The sequence below is a fragment of the Fistularia commersonii genome, chromosome 1, assembly GCF_037954325.1.
Source record: "Fistularia commersonii isolate RoL2024-O1a breed Wild chromosome 1, RoL_Fcom_v1.0, whole genome shotgun sequence".
NCBI classification, from domain to species: domain Eukaryota; kingdom Metazoa; phylum Chordata; class Actinopteri; order Syngnathiformes; family Fistulariidae; genus Fistularia; species Fistularia commersonii.
Window position 1 is genome coordinate 16,831,340 of NC_141284.1, and position 22,479 is coordinate 16,853,818.

Here is a 22,479-nt window from a genome sequence, read left to right on the forward strand (position 1 = left end):
GGGTGCTGCAGGCTATCCGAGCTGTCATTTGGAGAGGAGCGTGCACACCAATTGATCAAAAAGCAACATCCATCTACCATCCATTATCTACTGCTTATCCTACAATGAGGGTCACAGGAGTTCTGGAGCCTATCCCAGCTGCCATAGGGCGAGAAGCGGGGTGCACCCTGGACTGGGCGCCAGTTGATCATCGGGCCATATGTAGAAAGACAATAATTAAGAATAATGAGAATAAGAGTAAGAACAACTTTATCTATCCCGAAGGAAATTGTTGTGCCAGAGTTAAAAGAAAAATATAATAATAATAAATAATGGTAGAAAATTGTATAAACAGTTAAAAAAAAAAGGGGGAGAATAAGAAATACAAATAAACTATAAAGTGCCTTAAGTAACAATTGAAAAGTGATAACTATAAATTAAACTATAAATTAACTCTCTCATTCATGTATATGGCCAATTTTCTCAATTTTTCCAATGAACCTGCTGTATGCTTTTAGACTTTGGGAGGAAACCGGAAGACCCTGGGGAACCGACATAGACAAGGGCAGGACATGCAAACTCCACACAGAAAGAAACAATGCCAGAAATTAAACCCTCTTGCTGTCAGCAAGTACTGCACTACCGTGCCGCCATTTTACATTTAATTTTTTAAATTGTTTATTAAATGTCTCACAGCATGAGGGACCCTGAACTGACTCCGACCAGGGGACCTTTCCATTTGGAGTTTGCATGTTCTCTCTGTGTCTGCGTGGGTTTCCTCCCGGTTCTCCGGTTTCCTCCAATAATCCAAAAACATGCAGGTTAATTGAAAAAAAAAATTGTGAAAATTGAATGAATGAGTGAGTGGATGGTTGATTGTCTACATATGTGGGGCTGTGACTGACTGGCGACCAGTTCAGGTTGTACCCTGCCTCTCGCCCGATGACAGCTGGGATAGTTTCCAGCATCCCCCACGACCCTGTATGCAGGATAAGCAGAAGAAGATGGATGGATGGATGGATAGATAGACAGAATTTCAATTTTAAAAGGCAGCCGGAGGATGCCAGAGGATTTACACTGCTTTCCTCCAAATTCCGTAGTGTTAATTTGCAGACTGTTTTTAATCCTGGTTCCTCACTCTGGACTCTTGAATATTTCAGCAAGATCAGTAAAGTTCCTCCAGATGGCTCTTTTGTGGGTTCTGTTGGTCTGTTCCCTTCCATGTCCGGACAATGCGCGAAGCTTTATCAGCACCCTAATCCCATTAGCGCCTGTAAATGTGGTCTCGTCGTGCTTGATAAAGAATAAGCTCAATGATCTATATTTTCTGCAGAGCTCAAGTACTTTCAGAGAGTCAGTGGCTTCAGACATGGACATGACTAATTTTAGTGTTTGTGGCTGTGAAACAACTGCAGCCCCCTTCGTCTAACGCCAGCTCCCTGGGCCCTGCCAGCAGGTGCCAGTCTCTGAACACACTCTCCTTTTAACCTCCACAAATGGATTGCTGCTGGATATGTCTGACTCCACCAACCAGTCAGTGTAATTATGTCCCAAACAGGTGTTTGGAGAAGTTTTTTCTAACTAGAGATAAGTTGGATCCAGGCATTTGCTCTTCATCTTTGTAATGACACTGTTATTAAGCTGGTTCCCATCCCGAGACTGACTAACGTAACATTTAGAATCTAAACACAGTTCCCATTAGCAGCAGAAGCCAGAATTCTGCCATCACAGAGGAGGCAGCAGAGTACAAGAGAAACAAAAAAAAAATTCTTTTTTTTTTTTTAGTTTTTCATCAATATATGGCACAAACAGGGAGTGCATGATATGTGTCTGCCACAAGTGTAGCTAACTTATCTCAGGCACAGAGCTGGCTTGATAGCTAGCTTGACACACAAAAATTGAAAACTTCATGAAAATCATCATAGACACTGCTGTCATATCATAATTGAGTCACCCAATAGCTGGACATGCTACATGCTAATGTAGCACATGCCCACTAACATTCACCCAGGTTGCTCATGTTAGCTGCTCATGCTCATGTTGCTGCTTATGTTAGCCTCAACTCTGAGATCCAACCAACCAGTAGGTGGTTAGCCTTGTAGATGGTTTTGCCCTCTGCGGTTAATAGTTTTCTCTTTTTTTTATATTAAAACACATAGATAGTCTGGACATGCACATGCATGGTTATCATTACGGAAATTTCAAATTATTATATTACTATTATCTGTGTTCTCTCATTCAAGATACCTTGAATGATTATGAAGGGATTTATTAATGCAGGTCTGCTATACTTTTTGTCAGTGGCTATGTCACCTCCTCGCACCTTTCTGTCTGAGATAGGTCACCCCAGACCACTTTCATCGTCAATGTCACGATCAGCTTAAGATCTGTAACGTGACTGATGTGCGTTTGTAGTGGAAAGTAATCGGATACAAACCTTCCTGTTGAGGTGGACGCAGATGTCAGCCCTCATGTCCTTTGGACAGATGGACAGAACCTGAAGGACAGACGGACAGGTTTTACGGGAGTTTGGAGAAATTGGCTTCATCCTGATTTTGAAAAAATATGGCTGCCAAAGATGATGTAAGTTTCCTGGTCCGGTTTCCTTCCAGAATAATAATCAGTTCTGGCAGACGTCTGTTTGGAGCTGATATATTTATGTCCTGTTCTTGTCCTCTGAGGCCTCACACTTGTCTTTTAGCTCTGGGAAGGTCAAAGGTCAGAGGTCAGTCTAGCCTCAGCAATGTTCCTTCTGGACAGAAACACCAAGGGATTTATTGCAACATTATCAGCAAATTTCTCAGTAATTGTTTTGGAATCTCTAGGGAATTTTTAAGTAATTTCATGCACACTTAAAAGTTACTTCCCAAGTAAATCAGGTTATCTCTTAACAGTTTTTCATGTAGCTGGTTGCTAATTTTGCAGTAATTTCTTGCTAATTGTAATTTCAGACGAATAACAAGGAACTCATGTTCTAATTCTCAGGAAATGTCTTTTACTATTTCTTGACTATTTTCTTGCTGGTTCCAAAATAGTTCTGGTTAATCCTTGGGTAGCTTTTGTGTAGCTTGTTTGTTAACAGTTTATTGCTAAGTTTGGGATATTTCTTGTTTGGTGGAAACAAATTTACTCCATATTTGTTTAAAACATCAGGAAAATTCAAACTGTATAAAGAGAAGTCACGTAACCTCATTGTATAAAGATTTGTTACGGTTCTAGAACGTTGACATTTTAATGAAGGATCTCAAATGCCCTAAAGAAATCAACTGAAGCTGATGCCTAAACCTGCTGCTGACACCTCCTCCCTGACCACAAACCTGCCACCAGGGGAAGATCTTCAATGCCAAACTGGCTTGCATGTTGTTTGTATGTTTTGCAGCAGTTTGCAGCAGCTTATCACAAAGTAATTAAGTCAGGACAACGCTGTCTGCCAGACAGCCTAAACGACGATGTGTAATCGTTTTGTCCAGCGCATTATGCAAATTGTGAAATGCAGCCCAATTAGCTGAAGCATTTAGGTAAAAGAGAAACAACAGACTACCTACCCACCCCCACCCCACACCCCCGCCTTGTTAAATCTGAACAAATGGACTGAGTGTGTGCGCGTGTGTGTGTGTGTGTGTGTGCGCGCGGGGGGGGGGGGGGGGGGGGGGGCTACTTCTGCAGCATCAAAACACAACAGCTTCCCATTTTAAGTGAAGGATAATAACATTTCTGAGACGCAGTGTTTTTTTTTTTCCTTTTTTTGGGGGGGGGGGGGTTCTACCTTGTAAGAAGTGACAAAATTTGGACTAATTGGCTGCCACAATATGACCAAGAGGAGATTATACTGGGGTGGCCGCGAGGTGCATGTCATGAGTCTTCAGGAGTGGCTCATTATCCCAAACAGAAACTCAGGAAAAATGGGATGCAAGGTTGTGGTGGGGGCTCATAAAGTGGAGGATTAGATGTGGGGAGGGGCTAAATGAACACAATTATAGATGAAAGATGACAAATATGAGAAGAAAATCCAGGAGTCAAGACTGTACCATTTTTCATCAGACAGTAAAAGCTGAGATCATCCTTTCTAGCTGCTTCTGATTGTCAGACTGAATAATTCATACTGACTATTTGTCTAAAGCCTAACCAATTTTATTTTAAGATGATAAAAATTAAAATACTGGTGCGATATCTGAGCCACAATTATACAGGACAGGAATTTCAAAGTGCTCCAAAGTGGAAGACAAATTACCTATAAAAAAGCAAAGTCTGCAAGGAAAAGAAGAATTTCAGCTTGAAGCAGGCTAAAAATCAGGGAAAATAAATTCGCTGTCACATGAATGACAATAAGCTAAATGTCACTTCGGAGCCACATGGCTGACCTTCTCAGTGTCGATGCCTTTTGACATGGACCAGGTGGACACAATGTAGTCCATGACACGCTCGCTCAGACCCTTCGGAACCTGGTAGAGCTTCAGGAAGTCGCGCACATTGTTGAGCATCTCATGATAGCGGTTGGTATTGGCGTACATCTGCTGGAAAATAGTGGTAACGTTGCCAAAGATGGTGGCGTAGAGCAGAGCTGGTGGGGAAAACACAGAGATGCTCATATTGTTGTTCTGTGAACTTGGCTCCTTGTATATCTACAAGCATAAATAAAGAAACATTCTGGTTACTAGACATCCTGGTTACTGCCCTCCCAGGACACCTAGACACAAGCTCAGACAAGCAGCATGTAATGTCCAATATGGTGAGGAATACACAAACTGGTAAATAAGGGCGTCACGAACAACAGGACAGGAAAACCAGCTCCAGCTGTTCATCAAAGTCCACCTCCAGTCGAGGAGGACGCAGTTTTAAGGGCAAATGAAAGGCACCATACTTGGGAAACTAGAGCAACAGTCTCTAAACAAAGGGGGGCAGCGTTTGGACTCTTCCTGCCTGTAAGCCAAATACAATTCTGCTATCGGTCAGTCCAAGGTTCTGAGAACAAAAAAACAGGATCTATTTCTACTCAAAATACGCTGAGACTGGACAATATGCATTATGTTTTTGGTGGAAGGTACGCAGAGAACCTGGAGGAAACACAGGGGCAGGAAAACATGGAGGCGACAGTGCAGACCTCTGACCCACTGAGACCGACAGTACAATCACAAATAAACAGCATCTAATCAGCTTTTGGAGAACAAAACATTTAACTTCTAATGTTTCCTGCTCTTATTATGCGGCCAGTGACTGAATAAGGTGGGGAGAAAGAGAAGAAGGAGTCAGTCTCCTCTTTTCAACTTAAAGAGAAGCTGAAGGCCAACGCCGCTTCTCCCACCGCCTTTGTTTCCAGGGAGACTGGGTTGGAAATAACCCTCTCCCCGCCCACCCCCTGGGAACTTCAACACAAGAGTCAGGAGAAGATTGAAGGTGTGGAGAAATTAGGCCTGACAGGTAGAGAGAGGACAGAAGGATTGAGAGAGAGAGAGAGAGATGGAGCATTAGGAAAAATCAGCCTTCAACTCCTTGTTGATTAAAACTCTTAAAATCACCAATGATTGTGTTTGAATTTGTCTCCAAACGGTTTCGCTTCAGAATAGAATTGTTTTTCATCCTGAGAAAAAGCTAAGAGATGTGATGGAGGAGAAGTGCCAGTCTAATCCAAAAAGAAGAAAGAAAGAAGATATTCGAGACTTTTCTAGGATCCAGACTTGTGGGGTAGGTGGGTGGGAGTCGGCTCAGCTTTAACATGGCTGTTAAATAGACAAGGTGGACTTTTGGCGGCACGTTACGAGGCAAGGCCGTGGAGGAGGTCCTGACCCCAGCGGTTTTAACACCCAGTTGAACTTTGGTACCTCACTTCGGCAGCTCACTTCTGGCTTTAGCTGAATAATCAGTGTGATGGGGGGCAGAGTCTGAACACTGCTTGTAACCAATAGGGTTTGTTTAAAGAAGTGTCTTCATATTCCATGACAGCAACATTTGCCAACAGACACTTTCTTTACAAGGTTTTTGGATCCTGATTGTTTTTAAAAAGATCTCTGTGATTTTAAGGCTGATTTATTCCTGATATCTTGATTCCTGCTGGTTTTCTGGGATTTCACTCAAAAAAGTTTAATGTCATTTGTTTTGAAATGCATTTTGGGAGACATTTTTCTTTCAGATCATTTTGTCTTTTTTACATTACATTACATTACATTTGGCAGACGCTTTTATCCAAAGCGACTTATAATAGAACACAAGAGTTTTTAAAATTACACGTAAATTTGTCTCCAAAGTGATCAGTCTTGTGGTTCGCTAATTTTTGATTTTCTTCCTTTTTGAAGCTCATAAACATTTTAAATCAATATTTTTAGCTGGACTTGTTTCATTTATAAATTGAGATACACACTCAACCATTTTTTTTCTGCCAGTATTTTTACTTATTTTCTAATTGCTTTGAAAATGCCACTGCCTTCATGTTCTTCTTTCACCTTTATGGTGCTTATGTTTCCTAAGTATGAACCACTTAAAATACTATTTCGCCCCAAGTCTGCATTCGTGTCACTGCTGTACGAACTATAAATATCGAACACAAACGCATCACGTCACCTGCTGGAAGGTTCTGCAAGCACTCGTGAGAAATCTCATTCCCTTCATCATCAAATCACCTGAAATGCAGAGTCAATGTTTTAGTTCAGTTTGAACGGAAACCTCAGAGTTGGTCATGTACTGGCCCGCCCTGCGGGACTGACAGGACTGCAAACTGCCTGCATGTGTGCGCATGAGTCTTCTATCAAAAAGCCGCAGCTGGAATCCGGACGCTCGACTGAACTGGAGACGAACACGAGAATGGCAACTGCTCCGCTCTCACATCCAAATGCGTCACTGTTTCTGCAGACAGCTGGGTTTTGTTTGCTCACATGACATATTTCGGCAGTATTTCGGTATTCCTCTGCGCTTCCTGTTGCCACTTGCCGAACTTCACCTGTTGGACTGGACAAAGACTGGCGGATTCACACTGCGAAAAAGGGAAGGCTCATTTTTGGCAGCTACCTTCGGAAAGGACAAATCAAAAAGGTTGGTTATTAAAAATACACAAAACAAATTGATAGAAGAACAAATCACTAAAACACTATTGAGAGATGTTGTCTTGGAACCAGATATTCCTGCTTCAATTCCTGAGCTCCTTCTAGCCTGCCTGAAATGATGTTGAGCAAGACACTGAACTCCTAACTGTCCCCCCGGTATTAAGTGGCTTTCTGCTGCTGATTGTTCATCCATGATGGAATAAATGCAGTGGTCTAATTTCACTGATGTGCTGTATGTACAATATGACTAAATAAAGGGCTTTCTTTCATCTTCTGTCAACTCATTGACATAGATAACCATAAAAACCTCAAGGCCCCAGCAGGTTAGTCATTCTGCAACCAAAGAACTGCCATACATATAGCAAGACAAGCTAAGAAGAGTTTGGAAAGAAAGATGACCAAGGGTCTAAAACAGGTAACAGGAATCGCCATGGTGACAAATTAAACATTAGTGTTGACAATGAACAAGTGAATGACAATGAAAAATAATGCACGCGTGCACACAAATACATATAGACACACACACACACACACACACACACACACACACACACACACAACCATGGATTATGATAAGGTGTAATTGATCATCAGCTACTAGCTGGGAAACTGAAACAGTCTGGCTGATGGTCTCAAATAAATAGACTGAAAGTTGAGTTCCCCAGCACCACCAAATTGTGTGTATGTATGTGTGTGACCCTTACTAAGTAAGATAAGTAAGACCTTGCTCTGTTTACTCCTCATTAGCGCAGCTCAATGGATTCTTAACGTGGGCGTGAAAAAGATAATGAGTTGAGGACGGGCGGCCGAGGCGGCACGCGGCGAGACGAATGTCTGAGACCGACTGAACCGGCAAGTGACGGAGAGTTGATGTGAGTTTTAATTTAGAGCTTTTCATCACGAAAAGAAAAAAATGCAAGTGGATTATTTTCTTATTTCAACTGTTGGCTGATTTCAGTTTGGAGAAATGAATTAATTTTAAAAAAAGAACTGGATTCTGGATTTAAATGCAGGTGTGATGTCCAGATGGATGAGCTGCCGTGTCACAAGGCTCAACCTTGGAGGGGGCAGGCAGGTCAACGTTAAGATAAAATAAAATAATAAAAGGATTAATCTACATGTCACAAATGAGTTAATAGTTAAAAAAAAAGGCCTGGATCAGAATATAAATTAAAATGGCCAAAAAAATTTTGAAAAAACAAACAAAAAACTTCCTCTACTTTTGTTACCACCTTGGTGTAAGATTTTAATGAAAATCTGAGAAAATTGAGTTAGCGATCGATTCACTGGATACTATGAATAATACTAGCGTAGCTGACATCCTTGCTTAGAAACCAAAGGGGGGGCTGGTGGCAGTGCTTACCTCCTGGTGCAATGACTGTTTTGTAGTTACATCTGTTACATTTTACCATTTTCCTGGCTATCTATTTCTCTGTAATAATACTAATTATAATAATAATAATGCCTTCTAATTCAAAGACGCCTTTCTTCAACTCCTTTTGAATGAACACAGAGCAGAGGGACCGGGAACCACAAGAGAAAAGGGATTATCGCAAAAACAAACCAGGCCAGTTGAGTGAGCAACCTTGTCTCCTTGGATGCAATGGGCTTCCGGTTGCAGTTGCTTCACTAACAGGACAGAATAAAAACACAGGGGCAGTAAAGCACTATGAGGTGGATCTTAAACAAGTAATGAGGCCACGGGGGGCCACGGGGGGCCACAGGGGGAGCGGGGGGGTTCAGAGCTGGGAGAAGTGGGTTCCTTGAGGGCCACTGGTAATGAAGTCATAGAGGGCAGACATTCATATCCAATAGCAGTGGCCGGTAAACAAAGGAGTGGAAACACCACAACCAGTCAATATGTTTGTGTGATTTGTTAATCTGTGTGTGTGTGTGTGGACGGTTTCAAATGTCTGTTTGTGAAGATCTATCTGCGGCAGCGAGAACATCGAGAACACAGGTCCTCCCATTTGGACGGGTTCAATAAAATCACTTATTGTTTCAGTTCAATTACAATTACAATCACGATGACATCTGGGACAACTCAATCTGCTGCACGCAGTACAAATTCAAAACTGTGACCTAAAAACAGAAGAATGAAATGAATAATGAAAACGTTAAATGTGCTGACTCCCTAGTTATATATTTTTAAATATATGCATTTTAAATTTTTATATTTTGTGTTTTGGTTTCTTTCCTGCCTTCATTACATTTTTCATCTCCAATGATGAACATGTAAAATCAAGCATTTTTTAAGAAAATTAAATTGATAAAGCTAATTAAAATTGCTGAATAAATAGGAACGAAAATGAATAAAGTATAATCTTAGACAGCTCAATAATACTGACCACATTTTAAGTTACTGTACCTTTTTTTCCAATTAGTCATTCATTCATTATCTCAAATGCTTATCTTGCTAACAGGGTTGGATGGAAAAATACTAAATACAAAAGCGTAAAAGGAAAATAAGTAACAAAATATTTTTGTTACAAAATATTTTAATATTATTTTATGTACTAAATGTTTTTTCAGCAGTTTGTGTGTGTTTTAGGTTTGAAATGACATCCATTTGGCAGCGGAGGCTGTCCGAGGAGCCTCGCAAAAGAAACCACATTGTACTGGTTTTGTCACATGACATCTGGTGTCTTGTCACATAATGGAAATCATGGCAGATGACGGGGAAACTAACATGAAAAGTACAAAGATGATCGCAGAAAATATTGCCGGTCATGTGATGACAGCGATCAATGACGAGGACTATAATCATTCAAACGTCAAGCAGAGGGTTTCGGTTGTTTCTCTTACTTTCCCCCAATTTGACGTATGCCTCCATACGATTTGTTTACCTACAAACTCAGCTGATGCACAGCCATTGAGTGTGTGTGTGTGTGTGTGTTTAAGTCCTTGCCATGGCACTATCAGATATCACCCCCACCCAACATCGATTGACCTTCTAGCTCTTGGTGTCATGTGACTCCTCTTTTCTGGGAAGTGGGGTGGGGGACTCCTCTGACATGGAAGGAGGTGATTCTTCTCCCTCCACGACCATTACCCATCAATAATTCCAGGAAATCTCAGCGCGACACCTGCCACTCTCACACTGTGCCCTGCTGCCATGTCGTCATGCCAACATGCCACCCGGCGAGGTTGTGGGGAGATGGGGTCTAGGATATATATATTATTGAAATATGTATTGAAAACATGAGCAATTGGCTCCTTTTAAAAGGCACAGCAGGTGGTTTATTAAAGGTTGGGTGGTGTTAGTTACTACGGGGACGATTACAACCAATGAAATGAGCTACAAGTTGGCGTCAAGCAAGGGCTGCCAGCAATTAGCAACACCGGTGAGGAGAGAGCAGTTTAACCTGAAGTTCCCTCCTCAACAGTGGCGATTTTTCTCTGAAGGTACAAGGATGTCATTTATGGTGGAACAAACAGAAACAAATAAATCTGTTCATCTTGTTTGGTTCTTAAGGCTCTGGAGGTCAACTTCACTGATATTCATTTTATTGTCCACTCCTCTAAAAAAAAACAAAAAAAATCAGTAACTCAGCGGTATCAGACGCATCCAAGCTTTTGTCGCAGGCAAGCAAAAAAGTCAAAACTGTTCCTTTTGCCTCTAATTGTCTCTTAATGTCAGATGAAACGTCTTCAATTCTCCCTACAACAGTGTTACGACCCAGGGAAAAATTAGCAAACTCTTGCTTCTTCTCAGGACAAATTTTCTCCACCATTTTCATCACGCAGTATTTAATAAATTCGCCCTAAGTAAAACGTTTTTCAGTGCTTGGCAATCAGCGTTGCTACCTCATAGTTTCCCTTTGTGGCATTTTCATTTGATTGGCGGGCTCTTGTAAAAAAGCACTGCTGTGCCGTTACAAAAGCTTGCAGTTGCTTACATTTTTCTCCCCATTCATTCCCACTGAGATTTTTGTAGTTTTTCATGTTTCGTCTGGCAGTAAGACTCGATGTTGAATTCCTTGAAAACAGCCACAGTCTCCTGGCATATTAGGCAGACACAGTTGTTTTGTATTTCGGTGAAAAAAATACTCCAATTTTCTGAAAGCGGTGGGCACTGCTGTCAATTTTCCCTTTTTTTTCCTGACAGCCGCCATTTCTGAAATGGGCTGGAAAGGATCACACAATGCCTTTTGACCCTTGCGACGAGGGCGAAAGTGTGGCCACAGGTCTACTACCATCTTCTGGTGAAATATAAACTAGCTTTTTGTATTGAAGAAGAAGAAATGATTTTATTGTCACATACAGTTATACATAGAGCACAAACATCAGTAAAATTTAACCACTGCCTTTAACCCATCATGGATGAACCAAGAGCAGAAGGCAGCACCAGGGGAGCAGTTACGAGTTCGGTGCCTTGCTCAACAACACTTCGACAGGCAAGGAAGAGCCGGGAATCGAAGCAGGAATGTTTGGTTCCAACGAATGAGCGCGCTAACCCTCTGCGTCACGCCACCGTGGTCAACGGAGCTGGCGGCCGCATATTTGGATTTGAGCCGGGGACCGGATTTTGGACATGCATGACTTAAAAAAAAACTCATAAGGGTTTTTCAACCAACACTAAATCTCGGTACATACAACAATTTACAGAACTTCTTTTGATTTTAGTAGGTTCTAAACTGTAGCCTTGACTCTATTCGTTCTGTTCTGTTCCGATGCGTAAACATGACAACACACACATTCACATAAAAACTGCACTTGACTAACTGAAGGCGAATGAGGACTAGAACACGAACTCTGGGAATGGAGTCTCTACCCATGACCTCAAAGCTAAAGTTGACACACGACTGACCACTTCTTTTAACATACTCACGCATGCGCACAAACATGCACACACACAAAGCCCTTCATTTCTTAGCAGATATATCACTGCTTGCCAGCTGGTATTGCTGTTAAAACTCCTTTGTACTCGCTCTCTCCTTCTTCCACCGTGAAAATAAAGTAACTTTTCTTCTCTCGTCAGCAGAACCTCAGAATCTCCGTCAAGTTACTGGGCTGAAGCTGGGAAACATCTGCTGCTGCCACGCCATGTCTGAAGACTGTCCCACTTTCAAGCTGACGAACATATCAGTTGAACAGGGGCGGGGCACTACTGGACGGCAAAAAGCTGACTCGGCATTATTTAACATCTTTTTCAAAATCCTATGACAGTCTCGGTGTACGGTCTAGATTTCTTGGCGTACGACTATGGCGTCCCCCGAAGTGACCAATATCGGAACCCCACAGGGTTGCTCTTTATGACTCGCTCAAACATGTGACATGACACGGGCAAACGTGTGTGAAGTTACTGACGGACACGGTTTTCTTTATGATGTAGAGAAAAGAAAAATTGTTGAGAAAAGAACCCCAGCGAGACCTCATTGATCAGCATGGCTTTGAACGGACAGGAGACATTTCAAACACCAAGAGGCCGAGCCAAATGACCGGACACACTGTCCGACTTGGCGACGGGAGGAGGGATCAAGGTTTTGGAGTTGGATGCGGAGTGTATGAAGGTGCAGCCTGTGCTGCACTGATTTATTTTTGCTTTTAAACCATTCTTTATAAGGCGTCTCTGGTGAATCTGCCAGCTTTATTGAAGCTCCAAGAGAAGCTGCCGGCTGTCCATTAATCTCGAGGTTTGCGTTTTGATTCTCAAATTGCTCCCTGTGGAACCAGCTTGCAGCCCGACTAGTGCGTTTGTGCACACAAAGGTCAAAAAAGACCTGATAAGTGCTGACAATTTTATTGGCACTAAAAAATGACCTCTTTTAAAACGGCATAGAGGTTTTCAGTTGAAACATGCAATTTGCGAGTTAAATTTGCTCTCACACCTTGCCATGAGCCAATGGCAATGCTTTCAATTACTGTGGTCACTCTTGAGTCAGAGAAAGCTACGGTCACTGATGCTAATGCTAATGTTAACTCTTAGTATTAAAACAGTTGCAGACGGGGTTTCACCCATCAAAGTGTTTTGGTTCAAGTTTTTCATTTAGTTTTACTCGTTTTTGACTTCATATGGGATATTTAGGCACTTTGTACAGTGCTTCAGTGTGTGATTCCAAAACAAAACTATTTCAATACCAAAAACAATTCTCTTCCTAGCTGAGAACATGTTGGGCCAGGACGTTGGCAGTTTTGGCGGAGAACCCTCCCTGCTGCAGGCAGAACCCAGGGGATCCGATTACGAACGGCATCTTCACGTGTGAATTTGCACAAAACTATTGAAAAAAAATAATTTTGCACATTGATTGAAAAATCTTCAGCTTCTGTGGTTTTTTGGAAGCTATTCAAAGCAACTAACATTCCGGTTCTCAGTAAAGAACAGAGAGGCTTAAACAAATGTGTCTTTTTTCCCCTTGGTCTCAACATAAGCTACCCTGATCCAGTTTGTGGATTTAAAAGACTTGGTGCCTCAGTGATTTAAATCTTTCATTATTTCTTTGTATTTCCCTTTATAACTTATTAATTATTGAAGCAATACATTATTTATTAATGCTTTATCACCAAATTGTTGAAAAAACAGTGTTTTAAAGACTATTCTAGAACAAATATGGCAGTCTCTCAGATGGAACCTGTCCTTGTCTGCAGCTTGTTTACCATGGGCCTTCAGAGGCGTCTGGAGAGAGGACAGCCAGGCAGCGAAAGAGAATCGGCTAGTGGAATGTCCAGAGAACGGAACACCAATGAACGTTTGAAGTATCCGGTCACGGACGTGCAAAGGGCAGCATTAGCGGTAGGTCACTGTGAGGCAGAGGATGAGGGAGTCGGTTCTAGCACTGCAGAGTCCACATGTTCTACCCCTGCCAGCTTGAATTCTTTGCAAGTCCTTCCAAGTCATAGACACTAGATAGGCTCATAGAAGACTAGATTTTCTGCTCGGACTCAAAAATCAAAAACAGAGGCCCCTTTAAAAATGTATTTTCAATCCTGAGAACTTGACTTCTGAGCCCACTTACAGACAACCATTCCGCCATGTTGGCTGAGCCACTATTGAGGGAAGACAAGGAGGCAGTGAGAAGAGGAAGAAGGAGAGGGAGGAAATGGGGAGGAAAGGAGGATGAGGATAAAGTGACAAAAGCGGAAAGAAGAAAGAGGCATGAACTGAAGAAGCCTCTTGGATAAAAGGTGAAACACCTTCAAGAAGAGGAATTAAGCCCGGTTGCCATGATACGACACAACAACGAAGGGAGAAAGGCATTTTATGGATTACAGGAATAATCGTCTTGCTGTGTGAGTGCGATAGGCCACATACACTGCATCCCCTACAGACCAGCCCCCCCGCCTCCAATCAATCCTTACTAAAAATGATTTTTCCAGGGTTCCCACGCACCCTGGAGAAGCGGGAAAACCTCCTGGTTTCCTCTTGGAGTAGCACCAGACAGCAGGGGGGCATCAACACCACAATTTAGGCATCACAACTCCATCAACATGTGAGGAACTGTTAGAGCGAGGTTCTTTTAAGGCACAAAAATCAATATTCTTTTTTTGCTTCAACTTGTTCAATATGGCTTAAGTCAACAGAATTGTTTTGGCCTGAAAAAATTGAAGGCAGAAGCACATTCTGCATTTCTGTGAAGAGATTTAACGTTAGATTTATTTTAAAGTCAAAGTGAAATGGGTAAATACTAATATTTTGGGTTCTTACTAAAAAAAAAACTGATATTTATGGGGGGGAATGACTTCTATAACTTCTAGTGACCAGAAGACCAAGGAAGTCTTTTGTTTTGATCAAAACAGTTCCACTGTAAGCCTGAAAAGCGACTGTCACAGCATCCACATTAATGATAACAAAAGTGTGTAGGTCCAGCAGCCTCACACTATGATGCTAACACAGTCACTCAACGCTCGCTAATACTCACGAAACGGAGCAACCTGCTATTTTTACCATGGACTTCGAGCTGCGGCTGGCACTGTGTGTTTGTCTGTGTCTTATTTCAACCGTCCTATTTCAAGGCATCATTTACCCCACCCCCAGAGGAGTGAAGGAGAATGGGTAAAAAGCGATTGAGATGTATTCAGTTCCAATCCACTGGCACGAACCCAAACAGGGATCGATCGGCTTCTCCCTGCGACCCTTTCCACATCGGAGGGGTGTGTTATGGTGGATGAACGCTCAACTAACGGCGAGAGCAGCCCCTGACACCCCCTCATTCCCACCCGCTTTTAAATTCCTGCTGAATCTGCAGAGTCTCCTCCGCTTAGGAAACCTGGCCGTCACGCCGGGCTCCTCGGGCCAAAATCTTCCGCATCCTTACGCCTGGCTGAGCGCATCAGTGCCGCCGCTGCTTCTCCCTGAGCAGGTAATTCCCATAATCCCCTGCTGGAGCTGCAGCCTGTCAAGTGACCCTCTTGTTGCCAGATAGTAACCCCTCCCCGACTAACACAGCTCCCCTTTCACTTTACTTGGACTAAACCAAAAATGAAGGGAAAAAATATTCACTGTTGATGCTAACTTTTAATCGAGGCTTTACTAATAGGCCAATTACCATCAATGTATGGCGGTGATGTGTTATTAAGACTAAAATGGAAAGTTAAATATGTTGATATATGCAATTACTTATAAAAGGAAATAAGAAAGACAACTTTTTTTTTACCAAATAGATCTTTTAAGTCCCTTAACAAATGTTTAATTTCCTAAAGTCAGAAAGTTTATTTTCCATTAGTGATGACACATTCATTAAGTGCTTACTATTAATTGATTACTTTTCATTATAAGCCTATATCAGCAAAATCCTGATATTAACCCACATAGTTTTTGAGGATAACGCTACTGAATTAGTTTATATTATTTCGTTCCCTGCTTAAGGGAGAACAAAACTCAGTTGGGCGGAACAAAAGAAGATGAAATTTGAAGATAAAAATCTTACATAAAATAATTCATTCTATCTATTTAATAATAATAGCAGTTTCAAGGGTGTGGGTGGTTGGAAATATCTATTTCAAAGTCAAAGGGTTATTCTCTACAGGAGCGGGACTCTTCCTGTGCCACCGGATGGAGGAGTTGAAGCTCCTGTCCAGCTCTCCGCCGACTTCACGTTCAACACCAGGCTGTTTAATTAAACCCTCTTTCTCAACTTCATCCCTGTTCTGGGTCCTGATAACCCCCACACTAAGGGGGCTAAATATGTATGTGTGTGTGTGGTGTGCGTCCGTGTGTGTGTGTGTTTGTGTGTGTGTGTGTGTGTGTGTGTGTGAGCTAATGGCTCTGAAAATGTGCATGAATTTGTGAGAGCTTTTATTTTTGTGTTCATTTATGTATATTTGAGTATTTGAGTGAGTTTGCATACCAGTGCGTTTACTTGTACATTTGTTTATTTGTGTTTAAAGGTGTGTGTGTGTGTGTGTGTGTGTGTGTGTGTGTGTATCAGTCTTTTTATGGTTATGTATTTGCAGAAGTATCTGCATATATGTGACATCAGGTGTTAAAATGTTTTAGTCTATGGTGGTGTGTGTGTGTGTGTGTGTGTGTGTGTGTGTGTGTGTGTGTGTGTGCATGTGTGTGTTTGTTTTGATTTTAAAATTCCCCTCTTACAAAGTTCAATATAATGCAGGTGTGGTATTTATTCCCCCTTGTATACTCATGGTGCATGTTCTCTACGCCTCTGCTTTCATCACCCTGTGGTTTTTCAAAGTGCTTTACACTGGATTCTATTCACACACACTCACACACTGATGGTGAAAGAGCTACCATGCAAGGCTCTACCTTGCCATCAGGAACAACTATGGGTTCATTGCCATGCCCAATGACACGTTGATACGCAGACAAGAGGAGCTGTGAATTGTACCACTTAGCTTCCGATTTGAGGGGTTCCCGCTCTACCAATGGAGTCACAACTGGCTACACGACACGTTACCACATTAATTAAAGGTTAAGTGTGTGTGTGTGCAATATTTGACAGTGAGAAGCTCCTAAACACAAACCCCTTCTCTAATTACGCAATATTTTTTCCAAAGTGTTGCGGAGTTCATGCAGAATAAATGCAATCTGCTCTTACCAGCGTTCATCAGGGCATATCTGTTTGCATTGCTCTTACTGTGCATATGCATGCGTGCGTGTGTGGGCTCCCTACTTAAGAGCTTGACAGAAATATTAAACAGAACAGTGTCTGCCCGCATCAAGTCACTCCTGCTGCTCCATCAATGATTTAGAGGCGCTTTACTCCCCGCATGTTCTCCAGAACTCCTCCAAATGTGAATTCATAGCAGGAGGGTTTGTTCAATTTAAGGGGAAAAACAACTCTGGTTTGCTTTGTCAATAACTTTTTTTCTTTTCCATCATAACTGTGCAGAGTCAAGAGTTTTATCAATTAAGACTAAGTGTACATTCCCACAAAAATAGGTTATTGGGTCGAAACAATCATCACTAGTTTCATGGTTCTATGCCTTTAACATCTCTGATGCTCCCATTAGCACTAATGCAGGTGTTTTTATTTTATTTAACATTTGATGTGTGCGTGTGTGTGCGTGTGTGTGTGTGTGTGTGTGTGTGTGTGTGTGTGTGTATGTGTGTGTGTGTGTGAGTATCGGCGGTAAAATGAATCATTATCTCATCTGTGATTGGTCTTCAGGGTTGTTTACAGTAGGATGCAAAATTCCAGCCATTTTTAAAACTCCAATAAAAGTATGAAACAAAATACCTAAAATGGATGCATAATTGTAAACATATATATATATATATATATATATATATATATAGCTTTATAAGCTGGCAGCAAGGTCCAGCATGTTTCTGCTATTTAAGTGATATATTTTCATTTATTCTTTATTTTTACTGCTTTCACAGGGGATTAAATCCCAAACTAGGACAATCAGTGTTGGCATCCCCCAGGGGTGTGTGCTCTCCCCTCTACAACAATGACTGAACTTCAAGGGTGCAAACTCCATCTGTCAAACTCCTGAAGTTTGGCAGATGACAAAACAGTTATCGGCCTTATCCGAGATAGTAATAAGTTTGTATACACACAGGAGGTTGAAAAGCTGGTCCTCTGGTACGGGCAGAAGAATCTGGAGCTGAATCTGCTCAAGATTCAGCACAAAGGAGCACAACGTTCCTTTGTGCCCACCGCCATCGGACTGTATAACAGCAGTCTGGACGGCACACAACTCTGACCGGCCAGAGGTGCATCTGTGCCGCTTCCACAACCTCACTACCTTACCTACTCACGTCATGCCCTAACTCTGCTGTCTTTCTTGTCCTTGTTGCTCCTAGCCTGCACACATCCTGCCTATTTTTGTTTATTTATCTTATTCTTGTCATAGCTATTGTCACTCTATTTATTGTTGTTTAGCTCTGGTTGTGTATTTCTCACCCTCACTGTTCCATTATATTGTCCATTATTATCCCTGATGTTGTTGGTGTAGTTGTTCTCTCTGCTGTCTATTTATCCGTGGATGTCTTGCTGGGTTCTGTCAGCTAGAGGCTCTCTATTTATATTATGTTCCTATTTATTTTATTTTTTCAAATTTTTGACATTATAACTGTTATGCTGCTGTGACAAAAGAATTTCCCCTATGGAGATCAATAAGTTTATCTTATCTTAAGATTTTGGAGATGACAGTGGACATTGGGAAGAGCCCCCTCCACTGCCTCAACATACTAAAAAAGACTGTGGCTATTTAGGAAATCTACAGATTTCTCATATTCATCATTTACCGGGACCTCAAGTTGTCATCCAACATAGATGCTGTGATCAAAAAGGGCCCAAAACAGAATTTACTTTCTGTGCCAACTCAGGAAACTCAACATCAGGAGCTTCTGATCCAGTTCTACACTGCAGTCGCTCAATCTGTTCCCTTCACCTCCATGATCACCTGGTTTGGTTCAGCCACCAAAAGAGGGACAGACTTGAACGGGCAATCAGGACTGCAGAAAACATCACAGGTGCCAAACTGCCCTCTACTCAGGACCTCCAGAGTCACAAACCAGGCCGTAAGCATCACTGCAGACCTGACATACCCCAGCCCAACCTATTTTCCCTTTTCCTCTTTGGAGGGAGGTACGGATCACTGTATGCCAGCTTTACCAGACATAGGAACAGCTTTTTCCCACAAGCCATCACTTTGTAAATGCATAATCCCTCCTGCATCTGACATATATTGTCATGCCCTTGTAATAACATCTGTACCTGTACATACACTAATTCTGCACTTTATTCACAATACTTTTCTGCGACCAAAAGACAGGAGGCATAACTAGAGGTTGCAGAGATAAGGATGTTGAGGTTCTCTTTGGGAGTCACCAGGACGGATAGGATCGGGAATGAGTCTGTCAGAGGAACAGCACATGTTAGATGTTTTGGAGAGAAGGTCAGAGAAGCCAGACTGAGATGGTTCGGTCATGTACAGAGAAGGGATAGTGAATATATTGGTAGACGGATGCTGGAATTGGAGCTGCCAGGCAAGAGGTCTCAAGGAAGACCAAAGAGAAGATTTATGGACGTAGTGAGAGAGGATATGAAGGTAGTTGGTGTGAGAGAGGAGGATACGGAGAATAGGGTTAGATGGAGAAAGTTGATTCGCTGTGGCGACCCCTGGAGGGAAAAGCTGAAAGAAGAAGAAGATGATTCACAATACTTTTCTGCTGTCATAAACTATTTTTATCTATTGGTATTTGACTGTGCAAATTCATTGTCAAATTTTTGTGCCTCTTTCCATGCATGCCTCTAGTTATAGGTCTGTACAAAATTTCATAATGCTTGCATAATGACAATAAACGTGAGTCTTGAGTGCCTGATCATCACTTTATTGATCATTTTACTTATTTGACTTCTTCATTTTGAATTACCTTGATGATCAGATTACTCATGTAACCTTAATACTTAAATAGACATTGCACTCTGCACTCTACACTTTTTATTGTGTTTTGTTCTTGTCAAGTCATTGTTTACCTTCATGCCAGTGCAAGGTGTAGCTGTCAACCGAAGCCAAATTCCTTGTATATGTGAACAGACTTGGTCAATAAAGCTGAGTCTGATCCTTGTATTTAAATTAAATCTTGCTAAATATGCATCTCTATGGCATAAATCAATATTCTTTACTTCGACTTGACCTTTAAAAGAAAAATTTGATGTGCTGCTGAAATGTAACTTTGTCCTACAATTGTAGTTTCTGCTGTTGATTCTTCATCTCTTGTCAGCAGCCCAGTTTTGATATCAAACCCCTGAGGGATTGAATCACTGAACTAATAGCAGTCTAGAGTTGTTATTACAATACTGTTACTCATATTCGTCAGGTGATCTGTGACAGGATGGATTCATATCAGCGTCAATCCCTATCACTGCTCCACCATTCTCTCTGAGAGGCTACACATCGATCAGATTGGGGTGAAACGATGCCACATCAACTTTGCTCTTCCCTGCAATGAGTGACAGCACAGTGCCTCCAGTTTGATGGGAGACGTCACCAGACAACATTGTGTCTTCGTTCGTAGCCGAAAACAGACGCCTACAAACTTGGCCTCAACGCCGTCAAGCAGCGAGCCAATCGGTGGCTGGCCAGCCACCACTCCTTCCACATCTCAACATCTGTGTCGCGCTCGGCCACTGTTGCCAGCGGGGGCAAAGGGTGTCAAGCGGGATTAATTAAGAATTAAAGAAAGCAAAAAGGGGCCTGTGAAAAGTTAAGTTAAAGGGGGACCCAGACACTCCTCGTCTGCTATAGTTGTTTTGGCTCTCGGTCTCATTTGGGGTGGGGCCAAATCTTTCCAGAAACCTATTCGCAATAAAACAGGATATGTCTTAAAGGGACGGCTTCAGTCAACTGACCTGACAGATCTGTCACAGTCTTTAAGCCTGACCAGCAGTGGCACCACTGCACTATACGCGCGTTGGCCTCTGCCCTTGATGGTTAGCGGATGTTTCCATGGTTACGGAGAAGGCCCGGATTCTGCAAGCACTGAGTGACGGTCTGTATGAATATTCTTTGGGACTCCCCTGAACTCACTTTAGCCTTTCATCATTGACGGACAGCAGATGGAGTCACCCAGAGCGCCGACTGTGACGGTAACAGAAATGGAATAAGTCTCGACCCTCTGTCACCCCCAGTGGGAAAAAAAAATAAAATAGAAGTCAATTGAAGGAACTGAACAGTCACTGCAATGTGGCGTATCTCCCACACACCCAGTGTCAGCATTAGATGACTGCTTGTCTCTTCTTCAGATCAGGACTGACCACACAGAGGAGGCATTGGGGAAAATTTCTTTTTTGATGTACAAAATTTTGTTCCCAATATTCTGACTTAGGATACTGTTCTCCCCAAATTCTATTTGTTCTCTCATCAATGATTCCCAATTTCTTTGTAATTCATCACCAATTTTAGGTTGTTGATTTGTGCAAATGTACTCATAACCTTCCTTGAGGTGAAGAGACGGGTTCAAGAAGGTTGGAATGGGTGGAGAAAAGTGTCAGGGGTACTATATGATCGAAGCTATATGATCATATTATACTATGATACTATACTATATTATCAGCCAGAATACAAGGAAAGGTGTACAAGATAGTGGTGAGACCAGCGATGCTGTATGGCCTAGAAATAGTTACAATGACGAAAAGACAGGAGGCACAACTAGAGGTTGCAGAGATGATGATTTTGAGGTTCTCTTTGGGAGTGACCGGGATGGATAGGATCAGGAATGAGTCTATCAGAGGACAGTACATCTTAGATGTTTTGGAGAGAAGGTCAGAGACGCCAGACCGAGACGCTTCAGTCATGTACAAAGGCGGATAGTGAATATATTGGTAGACGGATGCTGGACTTGGAGCTGCCAGGCAGGAGGTCTCGAGGAAGACCAAAGTGAAGATTTATGGACGTAGTGAGAGAGGATATGAAGGTAGTTTGTGTGAGAGAGGAGGATACAGAGAATAGGGTTAGAAGGCGAAGGTTGATTTGCTGTGGCGACCCCTGAAGAGACAAGCTGAAGGGAGAAGAAGAAGAAGACGACTCATGACCTTTCCTTCTTTGGGGGAAAAATATGGTAAATATGTCAGAGGATAGCTGCTGCTTGTTGGATATTTCACATTGGGGTTTGTGGATTGTCTGTTACATTAATAGCGCTGTGAGGAAACTAAAGTATGCATATTTCTAAATGTAATTCAGTTGCAAAGTTGTTGTACAAGCATTTAAACACACTGCAAACACATGGCTAGCCATCACCCCAACCCGGCCTTGATCCTATCGTCAGGGCATTCGGGTAAAGACATTGCAGGAACGTGTGCTCTCAGTTTCTCTGCAGAACAGTGCTGAATAATTGATAGGCTGAGAGGGAACCTCTCCTGGAGGACTTAAGACTGTGTTACACCAGCATAGGACGGGAGGAACTGGAGACAGGAAGACCTGGTGACAAATGAACCCCTTTCTAGAAAGACAAACCTTTGATCAAAGGCTCTTTAGGCTGCATCCCAGGGGTCCAAGGCATAACACAGGCCTGGAATTGCCCTTTTAACACCCTCCCTCCCTCCCAAATCCCCCT

General features: G+C 42.2%; 1 protein-coding gene across 1 annotated transcript in view; it reads right to left on the reverse strand.

Moving 5' to 3' along the window:
• Window positions 1–22,479, reverse strand: part of kcnh5b (potassium voltage-gated channel, subfamily H (eag-related), member 5b) — a 79,344-nt gene that overhangs the window by 10,869 nt on the left and 45,996 nt on the right. The window contains exons 10-11 of the mRNA XM_086148800.1: window positions 4,341–4,540; window positions 2,417–2,476 (exon numbers count right to left, since the gene is read on the reverse strand). Of these exons, the coding sequence (XP_086004926.1) occupies window positions 2,417–2,476; window positions 4,341–4,540 (260 nt within the window). The remainder of the gene's footprint in view (window positions 1–2,416; window positions 2,477–4,340; window positions 4,541–22,479) is intronic.